The 22,051-nt window shown below is 53.8% G+C and overlaps 4 protein-coding genes across 4 annotated transcripts; 2 read left to right on the forward strand and 2 right to left on the reverse strand.

Moving 5' to 3' along the window:
- The first annotated feature begins 64 nt into the window (after positions 1 to 64).
- Positions 65 to 5,963, forward strand: GGS23DRAFT_569876 (uncharacterized protein). Its single transcript, XM_051516478.1, has 2 exons — positions 65 to 314; positions 516 to 5,963. Exon 2 carries the CDS (start codon positions 560 to 562, stop codon positions 5,489 to 5,491), a length of 4,932 nt encoding a protein of 1,643 aa, XP_051371588.1. The 5' UTR covers positions 65 to 314; positions 516 to 559; the 3' UTR covers positions 5,492 to 5,963.
- Positions 5,595 to 5,963, forward strand: GGS23DRAFT_569879 (uncharacterized protein). Its single transcript, XM_051516479.1, has one exon. The coding sequence runs from the start codon at positions 5,605 to 5,607 to the stop codon at positions 5,815 to 5,817; it is 213 nt and encodes a 70-aa protein (XP_051371589.1). The 5' UTR covers positions 5,595 to 5,604; the 3' UTR covers positions 5,818 to 5,963.
- A 3,257-nt stretch (positions 5,964 to 9,220) lies between these two features.
- Positions 9,221 to 10,739, reverse strand: GGS23DRAFT_73686 (uncharacterized protein). Its single transcript, XM_051521233.1, has 2 exons — positions 10,156 to 10,739; positions 9,221 to 9,814 (listed from the first exon to the last, which is right to left on the reverse strand). The coding sequence occupies exons 1-2, from the start codon at positions 10,521 to 10,523 to the stop codon at positions 9,337 to 9,339; spliced, it is 846 nt and encodes a 281-aa protein (XP_051371590.1). The 5' UTR covers positions 10,524 to 10,739; the 3' UTR covers positions 9,221 to 9,336.
- Positions 10,740 to 13,349: 2,610 nt separating this feature from the next.
- Positions 13,350 to 15,831, reverse strand: GGS23DRAFT_73358 (uncharacterized protein). Its single transcript, XM_051521231.1, has 5 exons — positions 15,723 to 15,831; positions 15,487 to 15,628; positions 13,985 to 15,296; positions 13,779 to 13,922; positions 13,350 to 13,720 (listed from the first exon to the last, which is right to left on the reverse strand). Exons 2-5 carry the CDS (start codon positions 15,568 to 15,570, stop codon positions 13,656 to 13,658), a joined length of 1,605 nt encoding a protein of 534 aa, XP_051371591.1. The 5' UTR covers positions 15,571 to 15,628; positions 15,723 to 15,831; the 3' UTR covers positions 13,350 to 13,655.
- Between the last annotated feature and the right edge of the window lie 6,220 nt (positions 15,832 to 22,051).

Genomic DNA, 22,051 nt, shown 5'->3' on the forward strand with positions numbered 1-22,051 from the left:
GTAATCATTCGTTCCCACCAGCACCGGTACCACTCCTGCCACCACCATCATCTCTGGAACGGTAGGGGGCCGGGAACCAGGTGCGTGTGTGTGTGTGTGAGAGAGAGGAGGAACTGATCCTGTGATACTCCGTACGCCCACCTTGTTGGTCCAAGACAAAAAAAAAAAAAACTGCGAGAAAGCGCCTGGCTTCCCCTAACAACAGTTCCACTCGTCGGTCAGGTCTTCCGCACCGGATGGATGCTTGACCTTTTTCTTGGCCCTTTTGTCTCCTTCTCTCGATTCCCACCCTTAATGCAAGACCCGATTTGCTTGTAAGTCCTCGTCCTTTGATTGCTTGTCCACCGTACCGATACGCGGCCCATCATAATCTGCCGTCATCTTGCTGGTATCTCGCCGTGGATTCGTCGACTCGACTTGCAGGCGCATATAATTTTTCTTCGAGGCCCGATGCGGTAGATGCTTCCTAGCCATCTGCGAATATGGTGTGGTGGCTGATATGTTTCGTCGCATAGTCTCTCTGGGCCGGAAGGCCGGTGAAGCACGGCAGGTAGCAGACATGTCGCCATCACCAGGAGATGAGGCCCCGTCACCCCAGGATGCGAAGCACACCGGCGGTGGCAGTGGCAGTGGCCTGGCCAGCGTCTTCAAGGGCCTCGCCGGCGCCGCGAAGCTAACCAAATCCCCCCCAGCCCCTGTGCAGCAATCATCCGGCCACTCGATAAACGCTCACATCTCCGAACGTCTCAATGCCAACCCTACCGTATCTCGCGGCTTGCCGCCCCAGTACGCCGAGTCGTTCGACCTGTTGAGGGATGGGTCGATGAACGAGCGCGTCGCTGCCGCAAATACGCTCCGTCACGCTGTCGCCGACTATCCTCTCAACCCCGTCCTCGATATCTGGTACGCGGCGAAGGATCTCATCGACCCGACCAACCCTAAGACTGCTCGGTATGCCGGCTGGGAGCTTTTGGGGGAGTGCGTGAAACATGCTTCGTCGACCGACCTCGAGCGTAACGAGTACTTCAAAACTATATCGGTTCTGGGAAACCCGGACGACTTCCACTTGCAACTGGCCGCCCTGGTAGATTTGACGAACCACGGCCGCAATCTTTCCGGCTTCGAATACGATGTGTTCCCGTGTTTGTCAGTCTGGCTGAAGGCCGCCTTCCTCGCGGTCCGAATGGCAAGGGGTGTTGCGAAGAAGCAGGGTTCGCGAATGAAAGGGAAGACGTTGGTTACGGGAGAGGACAGGAACTTCGCAGATCTGTTCGTCTTCATCACGGACGTCATCAAGTTCAATTTCAATGTCGCGGACGACGATGTCGCCCAGGCTCTGATCGACGAGTTGCTGGATATCTGCATGAATACGAGCGTCGAGGAGGACCTGCAGGCCTGCATCAGCGTTATGGACGCTATAGTGACCTTTGGGGCAATCCCCGGAGACAAGCTCAAGAGCTGTGTCCATGTCCTCTGCTCTATCCATTGCCTGGTCCCCGGCCTCCAGAAAGATGCTTGGCATACCATTAGCATCTTATGTCGGTCGCACAACGGCCAAGCTACTGTTAGGCTACTCCTGGATGTTTTGGTGAGCCTCCCGGAGGATGCGGATACGAGAAAAGAGGTGGTGCGAGAAGTCAGGGGCGCCCTGTCGGTCCTCGCCAAGCTTGTGTCGAAGAGCTCCGAGAAGGGATATCCGGCGGTTCCCTACGCTCTTTTGGTCGATGGCCTATCTACCGTGGCCAGGGCCACATCTGCTTGGAAAATTCACCTAGATATACTACGATTAACAAATTCACTGTTCTGCGATAGCCAAGGTAATATCAACACCATGCTGGCCGATGAAGATTGGACGTCGGTTTTCGACGTTGCGGCGGTATGTGCTAAGGCCGTCACCGAGCTGCTTTCCAAGGCCGGAAGTACCATCGAATCGTTTTTGGCCTACGGGGAGACCGATTCCCCAGAGAGCATGCTAGCTAGGGAACTAACCAGACTGATATCTCGCGTCGAGGAGATGATTTCGGATGAGTCTCGCATCACTGTTCACAGACACGAGGGTGTGGTAACGGATGTAGCAAGCACTTCCAGCCAAAGCCAAGAGTACATTCAGACAGAGCTGCCCGGCATCCTCATACAAAGACAAGATTGCATCATCTTCTTTAGTAAAATCCATTCCGTCATTCCCAACTCGGCGGCGGCGTTGGTCCTCGAGCACTTCCAGAAGTGTCGGTTTTGTTCGCCGTCGGATCCGCTATGGGAGGAGAATCTGAGCTTGGTGTTGGATGCATTCCTTGCCGATAGGAAGCGGTCCACCGACGTCCGTTTACGGTCCTTGAGAGCCGTCATAGAAGTGTATGAGATGATCGAGCTCATCGACGATCAGTTTCAGCCCGACTTCATACCGAGTTTGATGAAGCGCTTGCTAGCGGATGTGGCCAAGGAAACGGACACTTTGGTGTTACAGGAACTCGTGTCCTTCACGGTCACCGTTGCTAGCACAGCAAACTCGTCCCTTTTCCGCTACATAGTCGACACCCTCCGGGGCGTCATAGAAAATAGTCGATTGCGCTCGTCCGTGCTCCCGTCGCCCACCGGTGCTTCGGAGCCACCATCAACCCCTCTCCAATATCTTCGGCCGGCCGCTTCCCAAAGCCCGTCCGACGTTGTCGTTAAGGGCTATGTGCAGATATTCCTGCGCGTGCTGAACCAAGACGCCGTCAAATCTACGCACCTATTCGGTCTCCTCGTGTCGATAGCTGGGTCGAATAACAGCGAGGCAGACGCACGCGTTAGCGCGATGCAACTTTTATTTCGGCTAAGAGCCGACTGGGCGAACCGCGTGTTCGTCACTACACACACCGAAACATCCTATCTGGCCACCTCTTTATACCGAACCAAGGACTCGCTGGCGTGTAAAATTGCCGAAGAGGCATCGTATGCTGGGAAGGCGTCGAGAAGCGACACTGTCAACTCCGCCCGTTCGTCGCGCGGCGTATCCACCGGGCAAGGTCAAGCACAAGACCGGGGTTATCCGTCCCGCTCGGCAAGCGGTAGCAAACCGACAGCGAATCCGTACCAATACCTGTGGATCGCCTCTGATACGGATGCTTTACCTGAGGCACCGCCACAAGTGGCGAGCACGGTGCTCTACTCCGGCGCGCTGGATGAAGCCGCGGATTCGGTGACCGCAGAAGCAGAGGCTCCGACGCAAGCTGCGGTCCTGCCGATGGGGTTGTGGCTCGACGCTGTGCTGAGCCTGCTGCAGCAAGGTTGTGATTGGGAGATTTATAGCTTTGTCCTCGTTCACTTGCCTTCGCAGTTGAGCAACCATGCTATCTTCCGCAACGCGGTACCGCAAATCCAAGAACTGAGGAGGAAGATCTGCGAGCAGATCAAGATGAACAACTTCCAGGAGTCTCCGGGCGCTTTTGGGCTACGCCGAGCAGATGTTGCCATATGCCTGTTTCATAGTTTGACCATGATTCTCAGCTACCACCAATACTTCGAAAAGGCCGAGGAGGATGAGATTGTCAGGACATTCGTGCACGGTATAGCAACATGGGAGCGGAGTGCAAAATGTTGCATACACGCGCTCACGATATGTTGCCACGAGCTGCCATCTTCGACCAGCAAAGCTCTCGTCACCATCCTTCAGAAGATGTCTCAAATCATCACCCAGCCTCATGTGGCCATGCACATCCTCGAATTTTTGGCTTGCCTGAGCCGGCAACCGTCCCTATACGTCAATTTCAGAGAGGAAGAATATCGGATCGTCTTCGGGATTTCATTTCGATACCTACAGTACGTTCGGGGGAAGAAGCAAGCGTACAGGATCAGTTCGTACGGCGACTCGTCGGCTATGCCCACGGGGGGCTCGGGCGTGGGCGAGGTTCCGTCGCACTTGAACCCATCGGACGACCTACCTCAGTACGTGTATACGCTGGCCTACCACGTCATCGGATTCTGGTTTCTCGCGCTGAAGCTCCCCGATCGCGCGAACCAAGTCGGTTGGATTGCGAGGAATCTGTTTACGGATGTCGACGGATCCCAGGCTTCAGACGAGCAGGCGCAGATCACGATGGACTTCATGCAGAGAGTGACGTACGCTGACGTAGACGAATCCTCGGCGGACCCTCTCTTCACCGCCGACAGGTTTGGGGAAATCTTGAAGAGAAGATGGATAATCGGAAACAGCATCGTCACCATCGAGCAGGCTACTTCGACTGGCTGGGCTCAGATCACGAAGCGACAGCCATCTGGGACTTCGTCATATACGATCCGAGAGCTCTTCCGGCCGCCGCCGGCACACCAAACAAGTGACAGCGCCAAGGGAAGCCATCCTCCGGCGAATAGCGTTCTGCCAAATCATTTGCTGGTGCAATTGCTGTCTTCTATGCCTCAGGGGAGCGACCTTTCGCGCCCTATCCCGCTACCCAATGACGACGCTGTCGATAGAGCTATCAGAATGTTCGATCACAATTCGACGGTGGACGGACACAAGGTCGGTGTGATATATGTCGGAGAGAACCAGACGACGGAGGCGGAAATCCTACCCAACGTAACCGGAAGCGGCGACTACGTGGAATTTCTCAACGGCCTCGGCACGTTGACCAAACTCAAGGCTGCTACGTTCAACACCCAGGGCTTGGACCGGCAGTACGACACGGACGGCCAGTACACATTCTGTTGGAGAGACAGGGTGACGGAAATGGTGTTCCATGTGACGACGCAGATGCCGACGAATCTGGACCACGACCCGCTCTCGACCTTGAAAAAGCGACACATCGGAAACGACTTTGTCAACATCATCTTCAACGATTCCGGGCTACCCTTCAGGTTCGACACGTTTCCCTCGGAATTCAACTTCGTCAACATTGTGATCACGCCAGAATCACGAGCTTCGTTCGTGGCTACGCGGCAGAGGACGCCGAAAGACGTGGAGCAATCGTTCTACAAAGTGCGCGTGATGAGCAAACCAGGCTTTCCCGAGATCTCTCCCGCTTCGGAAACCAAGATTGTAAGTCTAAGGGCGTTGCCCGAGTTCATACGACTCCTGGCGCTAAACGCGTCGGTGTTCTCGCTCGTGTGGGCCCACAGGGAGGGCGGTGAGCATATCTCGTCATGGCGGAACCGCCTCAGGGAGATCCGACGGCTCCGCGACAAGTACGGTCCCAGAATGGGATGGCAAGGCCCGGCGCCCTCACCGCCGGGGACGGCGCTGGGTCACGGCAGCGCTACCGCGGCGACGAACGCGGCTGCGCAGTTAGAAGCGGCGAGGGCGGGGAGCACGGTTCGCGATAGCTTCAGCAGCCTCCGACGATCCTCGGTCGCCACCTTCTTCACCGCCTCGAGCGAACAGGCCTCGCACCGCTCGTCGATGCTTTCCACTGCCACCACGGACAACACGGAAGTTATGACGACCAACGGGTTGGACATGGTAGTCGACAGCGTCGACTTTTCCAAGTGGTCGTCGGAACGCTTGAATCATTGAAACACGCGACATTCGCAACTCTTCAGGGAGGTATTTTCAGGAGGTCACGCATACACGATTGATTGTCTACGAAAAAAACGGTTCTTGGGGTCCCGCGGAGAAGAAAAAAAAGCATGGCGTCTAGGCAGAGAGGAAGGATACCACTGAAAGTTGTTTATCTCGTCTTTTTTTTTTTGTCGCCTTTTTTTTTGTCAACATTTCTGATGGCGCATGCCATCGAGGGCTGCTTAATTGCCACAGGGCTAGAGGAAGGGGGAATTTTTCTTCTCTTCTCACCCTCTGGCCCACAAAACATAGCATTCGGAAGGTTCGCGTACGGCGACTAGTGGCTTAGGAGAGGAGAGAAGATGGATGCGGGACGGCCTCGACATGGCGAGGAAGAAGAAGAAGAAGAAGGGATGGAAAGGGGGGTCTAAAGGGGGGGAAGACGAGAAACAGGGAGGAGAGGAGGAATAGGAGGAATAAAAAAAAATCACGATCTCGTCGTTTTTCTTTGTACCTCAACTGCTGCCGCTACCACTACGAGAAGCTGGCGAGCCTACATTTTACTGCTCGTCAGCACGTCTCCGTCTCTCATCGCTGTCCCCTCACCCCGTCGAAGGAAATGAAAAAAAAAAGAGAAAAAAAAAAGAAAGCAACAATTGCGGTGTACATAGATGCATAGCAAAATAACACATCGCGTAGTGTGTGCATAAGCGAGGTCCCAGTTTCGCGCGTTGCATAGATGCGACTTGGATTAAAAGGAGAGGGAGGGGGGGTTTCTCCTTTTTTTTCTCCTTTTTTTTTCTCTCTTTCTCCCTCTCTGCTTCTCTGCTCTCTCAATCTCTCGTCTGCTCTCTGCTCTCTTGTTTTTTTGTCGTGTTAGAGGCATGGTTATCTGGCTCTAGGCAGGCGAGAGAGCAGTCTCCGGCTGCCCAAGGGTGGATATATTATGTGTCTTGTCTTGTCTGTCTGTCTGTCTGTCTCCCCCAGTGTGCCGTATGCACGTATTGGGTACGTATGCATCTACCCGTCCATGTATGCACGTGCCTTTAGGAGGAGGAGGAGGAGGGGGAGGTATCTCGTAGGCTCAGGTACCTTCTATGTGGGTAGGCAGGTACCTGTAAGGCAGGTACCTGTAGGGCGGGTACCTGGGTAGGTACTTAGGTAGGTTAGATCAGGTACTTTCACTCAGATGTATTTCCTGAGGATGATACACATACTTATAGGCACCTCTAATATCGAAACGAGCCCTGCCCTACGACGCTACAGCCCGCGTACGGGGGGGGGGGACGTTACACAAGGAGTGCGCGCGTGCGCGAGGGGGAAGAATGGGAGGGGGAGGGCTGCCGGGGATCGGGGGTCGGGGGTCGGGACGACCGGGAGGGGCGGAGGCGATGACAGACGGAAAAATGGGGCGAGGTTGAGGTCTGTAGGAGGTACCTACCTATCTCCTAAGATTGCCTCTAAGGTGAGGTACCTAAGGTAAGAGAGGTACCTGCCTTAGGTAGGTAAGTACGCGTAGACAACTGCGGTATACAAGGCGTGCAGACGCTATACATGTACATGTGTAGGTATGCAGATGCAACGCCCTCCCATGTACACACCGCCTGTAACCCCATCTAATACCCCTCCCTGCCTCTACCGCCCATATGTAGGTACAGGCAGGTTAGGTAGGTGGGTAGGTACCGTAGGTAGGCAGGTGTAGGTACCTGGCAGATTGACAGATAGGTACCTCCTGGTACCTCGTCTCCGAACGCTCTCTCTCTCTCTCTCTCTCTGCACGTGCGCTGGCACATCTTACTTACTTGCCTTGGATCGTTACACATGTCGACGTGGAGGGAGAGAGGCCAAGGACGTCAGGTTAGGTAGGTATGTATGCGCGGGTCTACCTACCTAAGGAGGTAGGCCTGCCTCGCTCTGCCTGTGCGCCGCGCGCACCTTGGGGGCACAGGGGGATATTTCTCCTTTTTTTTGTCTTTCTCTCTCTTTGCCTCCCTCCGTCTCTTCCTCCTGCGCCGCCAGTCAGTCAGGTTCGGGCGATTGTTGGCCGCGCCGGTGGCAGCAGCAGGAGGGATACCCGGGGCATCGCGGAGAATACGGGGCCGGCCCAGGAGGAAGAAGATAATAAGGCGGGGAAGAAGGATAGGAGAGACAAAGGAGAGAGGGACGGTCAAAGGGGGGGGAGGGGGGGACCCAGGCATATCGAATGCGTCTCTAGAGGTATACCGGACAGTAACTGCTGATTACCCCGACGCAGTATGCCCTGGGGATAACGAACTGACCGGCCGGCTTACATAGGGGTGTGGAACAGGCGATGTTGGTGTTGTGTGTGTATGTGTGTGTGAACGTATGTGTGTGTCGTATGCGCACCGTAGCAATGGCAGTAGACGATAGTAGCAGTAGACAGGTAGGTGTGACGTCTGTGTATGTCTGCGGTTTACCCATCTACTAGGATGACCTCCCGACCTGCCCGCCCGCCCGCCTCGTCTGTTCTGGGCGCCCCCCGAACGTTGGCCTGCGGGGAGGGCAGGGAGCCGTTCAGAGAGAGACGGACGGGCGGGCTGGCTGGCTGGCAGAGAAACGCGCAGGCTCGATGCTTTTTTTTCCCCCTTTCGGGGATCTGGCCACCGCAGCCGAAGCCGACGCCCACCGAGCCTTTCCTCCCAAACACGTCGGCTCGCCTCGCTCGCTTGCTTGCTCCCCCTGCCCAGACCAGGGCCAGGCCGCTTCCCCCACGTCCTCCTCCCCCAACCGCTTTCTCACGGGCACTCCGTCATGGCTGACAGCGCCGTTTGCGGCATAGCCTGCTACGTAGCCGTGTATGAGTGTAGGCGCAAAAAGATAAACACACGCACACCTCCCCGATATAGGGGCAAGCCACGTATAGGCGATACCTCCATTTATGTCCGGGGTCCAGGTCGGGCGGGACCTGGTACCGATGGTCCAATCTATACCGACCTGGAATAGTCCGGGGTTGCTCACTCATCTCTCGTCTGACACTTCCCCCCCTTCCGTCTCAAATCCATCCTCGTCCTTACCATCCACGTCGAGCGGTCAGCAGCTATGTACATCAGACATTAGGCATGTACTGCTGACATATAAGATGAGGAGCTAGGCGGGCAGGAAGACGGGCATCCGGTCAGAGTCATGCCCGCGATCCAGCGATCCAGCGACCTGACCGTCCTACGTACGTATGTATATATGCATATGAGAGTATGTGTTAGGCTTGGCTCCACCTGTGTGCTTGGCTTGATAAGATCGTAGCGCGTTGTGCGCCTCGTGTGCCCGCTAGCTTCACTAGTAGTCGGGCTTCCTGCGTGCCTTACCTGTCAAGTATGTAGATCAGCCAGGGGCTACTGCTCTTCAGCCTCCAGTGTGCAAATAGATGCCTAAAGCGGTCACCGAAGGAGGACTGGGTTGGACGAAGAGAGACATAGGGATGAGGCCCGCTGCGAAATGAAATGGAATGGAAACCCGAGGACAAGGGAGCGGGCGGGAGAGGGAGGGGTGGGAGAGATCCCTGGTCATGCTTAGGACAAATCGGTGATCGATTGTCCAGGTTACTCGATGGGCCAATCACGAGGCCAACGCGAACTGCGGACTTAGATACGGGACTAGGAGGTTACTCATAAAAGGGCGGATGCGCAGGGAAGAGCGGGTAGGTAGGACAGGGTTACCCGTGTGTATGTACGCGTGAGAATACGGATACAGACGCAGAGGCTACGGGGTACCTGAGATAGACGTAGCATGATCTGGACACAGGCAGATGTGTGTTATAGGTACCCCCCTCTGCGATCCTCGAGAGCTGCCCGGTTCCCTCTTCGGTAGAGAGACGCCCGGTTACTTCCATGTGGTGTGCTCGCTTACCCGGCTGTGTATAGGTACAACAAGGGGTTAGCGACCCAAGGGTCACAAATGACGACGGACGACATGGGCACGACCTGACGACTCGAACGTGCGCGCAGCTTAGCGGGAGCGGGAGCGGGACGAAGCGATAGGCGCAGCGCAACCGACCACACCGACCCAGTTAGGAGCTCGATGCCCGCCCACGTACACCAAGTAGCTACACCGGCATCTGACTTCCACCCGTGGTGGGTGAGAGGTACCGGGGGCGTGGGCAGAGAGAGTCGGGTAGACGCCCGAGTAAGCAGCCTGTACAACCGTGTATCTACAGGCGGCACGTTAGTTCGTCGTGTCGTATGCCTTCTGGCCGGCGTTTTCCCTGGAACCTCCGCCCGCCTCGGCAGCATGCCTGCAGTAGCCGTAGGTAGGATATGTGAACGAGGCCCCAGGCGCGTCGTTGGTAGCACGCAGGTGGTCATGTGAACCGGTGCAGTAAGTCTCTGGCGGTGGGTGAATGGTTATCCGTCACGAGGGGAGGGTAAGGCAGGAGGCAGGCTAAACAAATAGATATCTGGAAATGTGGACAGATGGGTAGGCAATACATGCCCCCTACAGACACGCACGGAGACACATACAAGTAGGTAGGTAAGTAGGTGGGTGGCACGGAAATCAGCATTGCTAACGAAAAGGATGTAAGGGGGACAGGGGTACGAAGTCCACCTCGGCGCGATACTACGTCCTGTAGTCGGTCGATAAGTACCGTCGGTAGCGAGACGAGTCGGAACGGCGAATAGGGGAAAGAGAGCAAAAACACAGGACGGACGCCGAGGTAAGCATACCTAAGTAAGTAGTAGTTTTCGCTCGGTGTCTTCAGAACGAATACCGGACTCGAAGTCAAAGAGAAGGAAAACTGCCCAACCCTTGGCGTAGATTCCCCGTCCCTCCCCCTTTTTCCGCGTCGTGGTCCGTTTCTAGGTAGGTAGGTATCGTTACCGGGTGTGCCGCGCAAAGTTCGAGGAAACCTGTGTGCTGGCGACAGCGATGGCGGCACGCGGCAATTGGACCATCCCAGAGTGCTCCCTCTCTCCGTCCGGCTTGTTTCCCTTGCCCGAGCACGGGTCGGCGAGGCATTTGGCTCAGTACCGTACCACTGCGTAATGGTGCGTCGCATGCAGCGCACGCCGGTTCTGGTGCCACATCTGTGCATTTTGCATATACACCTAATATATTGATATAGATGTAAGTACACATTAATATATATGTATATATATTAATGTGCGTGTGTCTGTGTTCTTCGTCTTTTGTGACCGGATGTTCGTTGTCGTATTGTAATACCGTGTGCGACTTGGCCATCCCAGTACAGAGCGCATAGTGTGCGCTAGACTCTGCGGTGGCTTTGCCCAAAAGGTAGAACCCTATCGAGATTACCACAGCTTACTACCAGCTTGCCTTATATGTACTCTGCGCCGTGAGGCTTGGGACCCAATATAGGGGAGAACTTCCTCCTAAAAACAGTATTGTTAAAAGTATCAATAAATAGAAACGAGGAAAGAAGAAGGAAGGAGACGAGTTCAGGAGAGCGTCCGAATCTGGCCTACAAAAAGCAGGGCCGGTTAACGCATACACCAACTTAGGAGACGCAGAACTCACGGGATATCTACCGCAGACTGTCAAGCATCGGGGCCTGCTGGTTAGGTACTTGGAGAGGCATTACCGTCGTACCGGAATTAGGAGTCGGGTGTGGCTTGTTAGGATAAGCTGCGTGGTGACGACGAACCGCACGTATGCCGTCCTCGTCAACATATAGAGACCCAGAGTGGGGAATCAAACGGCGTCGAAGATCCTTCGAGGCGTGTATCAGACACATGCTGACTTCAGCCGCTGTTAGGTCTGGTCTTTGTTTTCATCGAGAATCCCGTTCCAACGTTTTCCCACTTACACGACATATCAGATTGCGCGCCCTCGTGATCAAATGGCGGTTAGCATTGCCTTGTCGATCTCCGTCGAGTCGCACCTCGGGCATTATAGCATAGCCTCATCCCCTCGCTTCGCACAACAGATTGGCTCCGTGGCTCTAAGCGATGACTCTAAGTCGCTCAGCAGGTAGCCAGTCACCTACGGAGCCCAGGTTCGGAGCTATTCTCTGCTTAGGCGTGCTTACTAGCCTCCGACGAGACTAACGGGAAGCTGGGGTAGAGGCTGTGAGTGCTGGGCGTGCGTGTTCTCGCGCCAGACTTGCTGGTTGCGGTGAGCGTCCTACGGCGGAGAGTCGTCGGAGCGTTGGGTATAGTAAGACGAATACCAACCAGTAAGTGTGCGCGTACTGGTCAGGCTGGTGCTCGGCATTGAGGTGAGACATACATCTCTCGCGTGGCGGCTCAGCTATAATAAATGCGGGCGTTGTCAGGGTGAAAGGGGGATGCGGCCCGTCACATCGCAATGATGGCGTATCGTGACGGCGATGTTCATGCCGGAAATCCCCTGGCATTTCGAGATCTGGGAGGTCGATGGCGGACCAGCCAGGCTGTCATGCTGCTGCTCATCAGCGTCAGGTGTCCGTCTGCTGGATAAATAAATTGGTTCTCGCAAGCTCTTGACCTACAGCTGCTGGTGAGATCGCTGCATATCGATCCACACCACAGTCCACCTCATGCATTGCAACGCCAAGTCGTGTTTTGTGTCACCTTGCCGGCGTGTCATTGGCGCGGGACTATGATCGCGGTAAACAATACTCCCTTCTGCAGGTTAGCCGTATCTTCTTCTTCGAGCCTGCAGAGTTTTTTTTTTTTACTCCTCCTTCCGCCTCTGACTCCCGACCACCCTCCCTCCCTGCTCTCTTTGGTCAGCACCGTTTCTTGGTCATACCCTAGGGATTGAATGGTGTGTGCGTTGATCCAGGCAGCGTGGAGATGCAAATCCCGCATCGAGACCGCGTAATGAGTTGGCGGTTGGGGTAACACGAAAGTCGCAGACTATCAGATCTTGTAGGATGATAATATTGATCCGCTTGTCCGCTCCTGGTGCGATAAGTCTCAACCCGCTCCTGGCGTATGCCGCCAGTCTGCTCGACATACCGAATTTAACATCTACTAGGCCAAGGTCTTCGAGACTGGGCGGGTTAACGGGAGAATCCATCCGTGGGCGTGCTGATCGTGGACTCTTCTTTCCCTCGGGAATTGGCTCTAGATCGCCGCCGGGCATCTGAGGCAAGATTCCTTCACAAAATTTCGTTTTCTGTGAGTCTCATCTTACTTGCTTGATGGCCCCGCATCTTGGGCTGGCCTCCCGAAAGTAGGATCTCTCGCGGATCCCGGTGAGCTAGTCTGTCCTGCTAGAAGAATCGAAGCCTGCGAGACTCGTCTGATCTGTCGATTTGGGCCGTCATCGCGAAGGATTCCGCCCCCACGAGTCCCCGCTCATGGTGGAGGTATCACGAATGGACCCCAAGGAGGGCCATGGAATACGGCTACTGGATATTGCAACACCCGCTTCAGCCGCTTTAGGTTCGATATCGCGATGCGGATGACAGAGACTAATGAACTAGACCTTTCAGCTCCAACTTGTGTGATTAGATACTCTGAAGAGCCACTTGGTGCTCCGACTACGTTCTGCGGCGATGGCGTCTCTCGAGTCGTCACACACTGGATAAGCCCGCGGTCGTACCAGACTGCCGCCACATGTTCGACCTCGGGCTCGTAAAACTCCAACATGGAGCGATTTGGCAACATGTTCCGCTTCAGACCCGACTTTTCAAAACCACCGACTCTTATGCGCTTGAGTCATTACTCGACATGGGCTCAACGAATTAGCAACGCCCAGGAGGACTTGTCCCGCTAGGGTTTCTCATTAGTTACGCAGATGCCTCATAGCTTCGTTGAACAGAATAGTCGCTCGGCGTCACGCGACTAGTAGCCATTGCTTTTTATTCGCCCCTTGAGGAAACGAACGGCTTTGAGCGGGGGCGGAGGGGGGGGGGGGTCTCTCCAGTTGACTCAATATCGACTACTTGTAAATGTCGAATATCGATCCCTGACCTGTCTCAACATTAAGTTCCATTCGAACAGCTATGGCTGCGCCATCGCGGTCTCCGCGCCTCTGAATTAGAGCGTTGCATGACTGTGATTCTGGCTTTCAGTCGGCAATGACCTTCGGTTTAGGGCCCCATGACATATAGGTTTCCCTAGCTTCGTAACCATGCTCGTATAATACACGAAAGGCACTCCGATCAAAAATTTCCTAGAGGAGCCTTCGCGGGTCGACTGAGTTGCGATGCAACGGGAGCGGCTCGGGAGGAGGAGTAAGGGAAGCTGACCGCGGCGTCTCTCACCAGCCTTCGAGGCTATTTTCTGAGCTGCGATTGCACCGGTTGCCACAAGTCTCTGTATATCGCCCACTTTTGAAAACCTGGGGGGTTGAAGGTTAGGATGTGGAGAGCGACATGAGGTTGGGCTAGGAGGCTTACCCATCGACTGAAACCCCTTGTAGCCGCCTCGCACGGCGTCGAGAAATACATGTTTCATTCCTTGCCCTCTGAGTATGGAGAAACAAGTATCTAACAATCTTATCATGACCGTATCCTTGCTGATCGTCATTGCCGGATTGCCGTCTGTAAGGCTAGGTCAGTTTGAAATGTTCGGGCTGTCGTAATCGACTCACACGGGGACCAACCGGCAATGCAAATGCACGTTACGCCCCCCACCTCGGACCCGATTGTCCGCGCCCAAGGGAGGTCCCGGGCCAAGGAGCTGGCTTCGCAGGGCGTGTATATCAGGGCGGTTGCGACAATTTCCGAGTGCTCCAGTCCCATAACGACGTCACTGATACGACCATCATTGGCCAGATTCATGTACTGATCATACCAGCCGGTATGATCCTTGCAGGAAGACTCCTTTTCTACAAAGCTCGAGATGAGGTCGAAGTCGTTGAAGGTGCCCTGTCGAAAAGTAAGCCCGGAGGAAGCCGTTAGTAGCCCGCCGTTGGGCCAATCATTAATCTCCAAGATCCAGTCGCAGATGTCCTGCCCTTGGCCTGGAGCCTGGCCGTCCATTTGCCAGCCTCGCCTCCGAAACCAGCCTTCGGACCCAGAATTAGCTGGTATGCCGCTGAGGAGGCGGGGGAATGTAGAGCCTAGCTGGATACGGTCGACGCCGCGTATCCTCTTGAGCTGGCTGAGAGCATGGTTGTATAGACTCAGTCCGATACCGCGGAGCCGATAGGCCGGTTTGACGATGATCATAGCCAGAGACCCGATTAGTCTTTCGCCCTCTTTATCGACAAACGTAGTATAAGTCGCGCAGAATCCTACGATTTCGCGGTTCTCGGGGAGCCTCACGACAAAGTGCATCGCGTAACCGTCTCGCTGGAGCAGACACTGGAGGGGGTATCTCTCCAGATGAAACTTATCGGGTAGGCATTGGTTCCAAAGCTCGTGGACCGGGGCCACATTTAGACCATCCCAGTTTTCCGGGGGCCAGGACTTTGGCTGCGTGATCAACGATTGCACATCTAGGCCCATAGTACCGATAGCCGGAGTCTCACTAAATAGCATCGCAGCCGCGACCCGCAAATGAGAGGGCTGATACCCGGGTAGCTGAACCACCGTGGGGAAATTTTCCTGCACGAGGCCGAGGTCGTCCACATCCTGGCACGCTACGATTATCTGCGGTCGTTTCTCCCCCACCATTTGCGCTATCTGAGCGGTCTCGACTTGCGAGGACTGACCCAGGCTCGGTGACCCGGAGATGACGAAGATGACGACCTTGGCTCTCTTGATAAAACCGACGTGCGTACTCGTCATCCCGTTTCGAGAGGTGTACGGGACGTGCCGAATCCAGGGGTGTATCGCGGCCAAGGCCCGGCCGAAGGGCTCGAACGGGTCCTTGCTACTGCTGTCATCATCCGGGTTAACAGGCGGAACAACCGGCGTGAGTAGGACAACAATATCGCCATCGCCGAGTATCCTGGTCAGGGGGATGCATGTCTGGTTCACATTTTACGCGTTAGCAATTACTCCACTCGGAGGCGGCTTCGAGGAGTCGCCAGGGAGCAGATGGGAGCGAGCCGGCGGCAGTAGAACCAGGGATGTAAGGGGGCCGTGCGACCTCTCTCCCTCCCCGGCCCTCTCTCCGGAGGGAACCCGGCCCGTGATAAAAACACTGCTAGCTACTGACCTGACGGTCCCTAACTAGGGTCACCTGAGACCGACGTGAGCCTCCTCGGTGTCTGGACGTAGTGGCAGAATGACCGGGAAGCATTTCTTAGGACTACCAATTGCCTGTCGTGCACTTCATCCCCCACAAAACCTGGGTATTCCTACGTTATATATTAGCCCAGATCCGAAGCGGGACCCCGTCTATGTAAGAAGCATTGACGTAGCCGTCAGCAGGGCCCTTCCAACATTACTCACAGTCTCACCGAATGCTCAAAAAATGCTTATGACATAAGCATCATCGAACAAGCTACAGGGCTGCTTCTTATGCTGGGTAGAGGTTCTGGATAGGAGACTCTGTGGCGGATGAAACGTTCCACAGTGGCCCGATGTAAGAACAATGTGGCGCTGCACTGCGGTGCGAGGGACAAGCTGTTCGGATATCCAGTACTGAGAGGGGAGAGCCGAAGGGAGGCGGTCAGGTAGTAAAACGGCAAGAACCCAAGGACAGGCTGGCTCGTCGGGACACGGGGCAATGGGGTATCTAAAACCGGACCGTAACAGCGGCGAGGCGAATTCTTCCTGCAGAGGGTTACGCGATAAGTAAGCCACCGCCGCTATAGGGCAGAGCTCCATACTTTGCCGCAACTAGGCTTCCCAACTCACATACCGTTATCAGTATAGGCGCCGTCAGAGACGGCGTTGACTGGGTCTTGCTTCGGAGCCAATGGCTGAGGACGAAAGCCGAACCCCGGGGGTCCGTTGAGCGTTTAGCGACAGAGAAGGGGGACGGGCGACGAAGTCTGCCGTCACGCTAGCCTCTATCCTAACAGCGAAAAGGGGGGGGGGAGATAGGGCGCCGATGATGACGGAGGCAAGCAATATCTAGGGACACCGCGTCTGCCTTTTTGAGTGGGTGATTGGCCGCGCGCGTGCTCTGGGGGTAGGCCCTGTGGCGGAATACAAGAGTAAGACGAAATGTTTCTGCTGCTGGTGGTGGTGGTTATGCGTACCACGTAGGCAGCGAGCGCACTTTTGGATGTGCCCGAAAACTGGGAAAGCGGACAAGGGAGGCTTACTGACCCTGACAGGACAGCGACTGGCTTTAACGGTTCATTAATAGGGATGATAGTGAGAATAACACTTGATGAAATGTCGCTGAATCAACAAGTGCACTTCTGGCGGGAATGGTAACGCAAAGGTGTAGGTAGCAGGTATAATATTCAATCAGCCAGCCCGGGGCAGGGTAGAATGACACAGCATATGCCGCCTGGGTGTGTTTCTCTTCCCGTACAGGCCGGTGAATTTACATGGGCGCCAGGTAAGTAAGTACTGTTTATGTTGGGTGTTATGCGTTGGCCGCTCCGTCTGGCGGTTCCCCAGCGGCGCGAGGGATTCCAGTAATACTCACGGAACCGCTTGGTGGCAGGCCAGTCGTGTGTGGGGGGTAGCATTGGGCAATATCTCGGACGGATTGACGTGCAACGCGCGCGTCATGCGTTCGTGCTTGCGTTGCGGTGTGTGGTGTCCATGTGTGTGCTGTGTGCGTGTGTGTGTGTGAGTTGTGTGTAGGTGAGTGCGAGGGTGCGTGCGTGTGTGTAAGTGTCAAGGGCAAGTCTTTAAAAAGCGTATGTATATGTATATGTATGAGGTATGTACGTGTCTGCGTCTGTACGCAGATAATATATATGGACGTACGTATGCTCTGCTACCCAGACGTATGTGTACGGTGCATGTGCGCGCGGAGGAGATGGAGCACCAGGAAGAGGAGGTTGAGGTACCCGAGGTGGCAGAATCAAAATGGTGCACGTACCGAATTAGACGCCCTCCGCCCTCGAGGTGCCGGAAGCGCTGCTGCTACCGACACGACTCGTCCGCCCCCTACGACGTGGGATGAAGGTAGGTAAAGGTAGGTAGGTAATTTGCGAAATCGCGACAGGCTCGCTCCAGTCCAGTGGCACAGGCGAACGGGTTGGCACGCGTGACAGACCGATGACATCCAGCAATTGGACGGTGGCCTCGTCCGGACCAGGCCATGTTTATACCTGCATATTGAGACCAGGCAGATTGGGATTCTTCATCGCCGGAACGACCGGTGCCTCCTCGAGAGGGTGCTGGCGGCACGCCGCCGCGAATGCAATGTAACAAAAGCTGAAGACCAGAATGATGGGCATTTCAGGGGGGGGGGGGGGGCGCGTGGTGGTGGAGTGGAAAGGAATGGAAATCTTCAAGGGAACGACGCCGCCGAGCCTTTCTCGAGTCCCTCGACAGCCAGGAAAGACCGGAGAAAATTCCGTCCGGTTGAACCATGTCTGGCTCTCATGGGTCAACAGCGCCCGCTTGCCTCCGGCAACGATGTATAATACCTGACGAGGTTGAACCTGCCAAATCGTTGGTGCCACTGCACCACCAACGTCAGATGCCTTGGGAGGCAAGACGGGAGGCAGGAGGTAGGTACCTAACGTCCTTAGGTACCTTACCTACCGATATATACCTACCCTAGGTACCTACGTCGGAGGTAAGCAAGAGCAGGAGCACAGGTGTTGGGGGCCGCTAAGCCGAGTACCTACCTACCTAGAGGTAGGTAGGTATACAAGCGCAACTTGCCTTGGGAAGGGTATTTTACATGTAACCCGTCGCAGGCAGGCCATTAGGGTTAGCATACAACCTTACCTATAGGTAGGTACCTAGGTAGGTAACCACTCCCGAGGTACCTCCTAAGTGCTACGGTAAGCTTCTTGATGTACTCGATACCTAGGCCCAGGCACCTGCTTTGGGATGTGGAAATACTACCTCCTAGTAGCCATCCCTGGATTCCCCCGACTGCGTCTTGACACAAAACTCCCCCGCACCCTCTGTGCGCTGTTACACAGATCAATTGTAAGTGAAGGTTGAGGGGGGGACCAGCCCGAGGATGTGTACCTAGGTACCTATCTACATTCATGGGTACCTAGGTGTTTAGGAACAGGTATCTACCTATCTGTAGGTACTAGTACTTTCCTGCTTCTATAACACGTGCCTTAGCCGTTACTGCCTTAGGTGCCTAAACACTCTAGGTGGGTACCTACAGCTATATACCTGGTATTATATCAATACATACCTAGGTACCTACTATAGGTACCTAGGCACCTCTGAGGTACGCCTTCCTGTCATGGGTACCTGTAGGTACTGCCGGAAGGACCTAGCGAACGTACCTGCCTCTACCTATCTCAGGGAGGTATAGCGCTTAGCACCTCGGGCTGCCTGGCAGGTACCGGCCTACCGAGATGGCTACAGCAGGGCCTGTCAAATCTAAGGTGCGCCTTATAACCTAGCAGATCGGGCTTCGCATCTATTGCCTATATAGGTAGGCGTTTATTAATATTTAAGGGTACGGCTCCGTCGCCTACACATTTCACGTATTATAGCCAACCCGAGCGGCGAGAAACCAGACGTCGGCGATAACTATATACTGCCGCTCGATAGTAGCCTACCTATAGTCTGGCATTAATTCGAGCATCTCGTCCCTGCGTCACGGTCGGGCCGCCGTCGCGTGCTCGGCCATTCGCGATGCTGTGGTCCTACTACGGCATCCCCGTGTCACCCAACCACTTGCCTCTTTCATAATACCGACCATGCCCGCCGCCTGCGGAATTGTTCCCAGCTTACGAACCTATACGGCTGGTGGATAGTAAGGGGGCTTTGGTTGATATGGGTCCCTATAAATTGATCCTGCTTTCTTGAAATAGAAAGAAGCAAAGAACGTTTGATATAAAGCAGGTAATCTCGCGAGGGCGGCCTGGATCTGGAAATAAAAACGAATCTCGAGTCCCACCCGCGCTTATATGGCACCGTGCAAAGACTCAATTTACGTTACACAACATTACACCGCTAAGCACTTACTCAGACTATGCGGGAACCGCCACCAGACCTAGATATATTATATCTCGACCGCACCTCGAGATGGTTGCTAGTTGCGCGTACGTCCACTTCCCATATTGCCTCGTCCGGGTGACCACCGGCGTGACACGCTAGCCTCGCTCATTCGCGGCTGGGTTCCTGGATCTTCTAGGCAGAGACGATCACGGCCTCTTCAAGGCAAGCACTGCTTTCAGCTGTCATCTGCTAAGCCCGGAGCCGTCCCTATTCGCTATGCTTGGGACCCGCCCGGTGGCCTCAACTTCTCTGCCAGGCTGCCCCCCCCCTAAGATGCCATCACACGGAGCGAGCTGCCTAGCCCGTCTGACAGCCAAAGGATCTGCCCCTACTAACAAGGGGAGCTGGGATGGCCTCCTTCAGGCCTCGCCGGCATACTTGCCGCGAGACGGAGACTAGAATTCGCCTAGTCAGCCCCGCTAGATCTGCTCTGGAACCACAGCGTCATAACACAGAATGCTCCCCTAGAACCCGGTTCAGACCAAGTTAATAGGCGGTCACGTTTCCTCTGTAGCCTTAGAGACTCATACTGAGATTTCTCTTTAGTAGTTACGCTGATCAGGTTAACATAACTCACACATAAAGCGTGTAGAACAGTAATGGCTTACTGATTAGTGAAAAGAACATCCCGAGAGGCTGGGGAAATTATTATACCCGCAACACCATATCGTAATCTAGCTACGTTAATACCTATAGAACGGCGGCCGAATCCAGCTTAGGAACGGCGGGGTGACGTGTTTCAACAACTGTTAATCAATACGGACCTAGGTATGTGCAAGAGTTGCCCTCGTGACCTCTCGGGGAGAGATCGTGATACTACGGCTCTTGCAGACTAACTAAGCTCAGGCTCATGGCATAGCAACGGCTACTGAATCTCCTCGCTACCTCCTCCTAGGACTGGTAAATAGTAGGTACACGCACCTATATGATAAACTACCTACAGCATAGCCAGTTTATCTTGAGATTTTTCTCATTCTAGCGTCCGAAGACCACGTCCCAACTGACATGCGAACTGAGATAACCTCCCCAGACCTAGAGGTAGGTATGTGCCTACTTCATACGCCCCCATATGCCTATACGTCGGCTCCTTGGGGCGTATTCTAGGCGGGTGCCCAATCAGGAGTGGTTCGGCGGTCCGTTAGAAACGTCAGAAGCTACCTATACGATATGGCGCGTGGCGGGTACCTCAAGGTTAGGTTAGGCAGGTACATCTGGGGGGTGGGGGCCGAGGATTTACTTTAGGTGGTCCCGGAGGTACCTACCGGGTAGGTACCTAGAGGTATTTTAAGTTATATAAGGCATAATCGTAGATATTCCTATACCTAGATGCCTACCTGGCATGCGTAAGCAGGAAGCGGGTTGGCTGATGACCGGCGACTTATTTATAAGCGCATGTCTATATATAATATATATAGTTATTGTGGCCATCTAAGGAACGGGTGAATAGTTAATTAAATTACAGTTATCTACGTGGCCTTTTAGAGCCGTTTTACGTACCTTTTATATCCCGATTAGCCCTCGCTAGGGTAGGGCTTATCCTATAGCTATACGTAACCGATTACGTACTTACGCGCCTATACGCCTTCTTAACTTAAGTAAGGCTATCGTTAGGCTTTTAAATAACGTAAGGCCTTAATTCCGTAGTATTTTCCTTCCTCGTTACTTTATTTATATATTTATTTCGTTTAAGGTTATTACGGATCCTTTAGACATAGTAACTTAATAAACCTTTAATATTTCTTCGCCTTTAAGGGCTTCGTAAGCCTATTAGCTGCGTTCTTAGCTAATGATACGTATCTTAGCTTAACGTATCCTTCTTTTACCTCTTACCTTACGTAGTAGTAGTTCTTTCGGATATACCGCTTTTATTTATTTATCGCGGTTTCCTTTACCTACGTATTCGCCGTCGTATTATCGTATCGTAGGGTAATAAAGCCTACGGATATTACGCTTAATTCCGTAAGGAAATTACGTATCTACGCGGTATTTACTACCGCCGTCGATAAGATTATATACTTAGCCTTTCCCGAGCTTCGCGTAACTATTAATTAAAGCTTCGATATTTATACGATCGGGGCTCTTATTATAAAGAATACGTAATTACTCGTTAACTTAATTATGGAGATATTTCCCGCGTAGTTCGAGTTTACGTAGCCGTAAAGACCTATCTCGTTATACTTTTTATAAGGGTAATTTTCGTTTAATTACCGATACCGGATCCCTCGGTTTACCGTTTCTTTAAGATATCGTATTACGCGTTTAATTCCCGTTTAATATTCTTATAAAGGGTTATTTATAAAACGCGCCTAGGTCGAAGCTACGTAACTAATATTAGGCCTCGTAATATATACCGGAAAGTTCGCTTTTCTTATTAACGAGGTATACTTTTAAACCTTTCGTAGGTCGGCCTTATCGTTAGCCTCTCTCGGTACGACCGCGTCCCGATTCTTCGGGTTATACGGTAACGGATATAGCTTCGTATCGCCGTAATTAAGTTCCTTTAAAGTCTTTTCCGTATATTATTATTAATCGAGCCGGACGTTTTCCGTAGGAAACGATCGTCTTATCCGGACCCCGAGAAATTAATTAACGTCTCTTAAGTTAATTACCTTAACCTTTTTTTTAATTATATTCGCGAGCTTATAAAATTATTCCTCTTTAGGTCCGAATAA

The sequence above is a fragment of the Durotheca rogersii genome, assembly GCF_024521655.1.
Source record: "Durotheca rogersii strain YMJ 92031201 chromosome Unknown GGS23scaffold_11, whole genome shotgun sequence".
In the NCBI taxonomy this organism is placed as follows: domain Eukaryota; kingdom Fungi; phylum Ascomycota; class Sordariomycetes; order Xylariales; family Xylariaceae; genus Durotheca; species Durotheca rogersii.

Coding starts and splice junctions, on each gene's coding strand:
- GGS23DRAFT_569876 (XM_051516478.1), top strand. CDS start 560: ATGTCGCCATCACCAGGAGATGAGGCCCCGTCACCCCAGGATGCGAAG.
- GGS23DRAFT_569879 (XM_051516479.1), top strand. CDS start 5,605: ATGGCGTCTAGGCAGAGAGGAAGGATACCACTGAAAGTTGTTTATCTC.
- GGS23DRAFT_73686 (XM_051521233.1), bottom strand. CDS start 10,523: ATGCACAGATGTGGCACCAGAACCGGCGTGCGCTGCATGCGACGCACC. Junction 9,815..10,155: donor GAAAACTACTACTTACTTAG/GTATGCTTACCT, acceptor CCACCGCCAGAG/ACTTACTGCACCGGTTCACA.
- GGS23DRAFT_73358 (XM_051521231.1), bottom strand. CDS start 15,570: ATGCTTCCCGGTCATTCTGCCACTACGTCCAGACACCGAGGAGGCTCA. Junction 15,297..15,486: donor CCCTAGTTAGGGACCGTCAG/GTCAGTAGCTAG, acceptor AATGTGAACCAG/ACATGCATCCCCCTGACCAG. Junction 13,721..13,778: donor CAAGGGGTTTCAGTCGATGG/GTAAGCCTCCTA, acceptor TCAACCCCCCAG/GTTTTCAAAAGTGGGCGATA.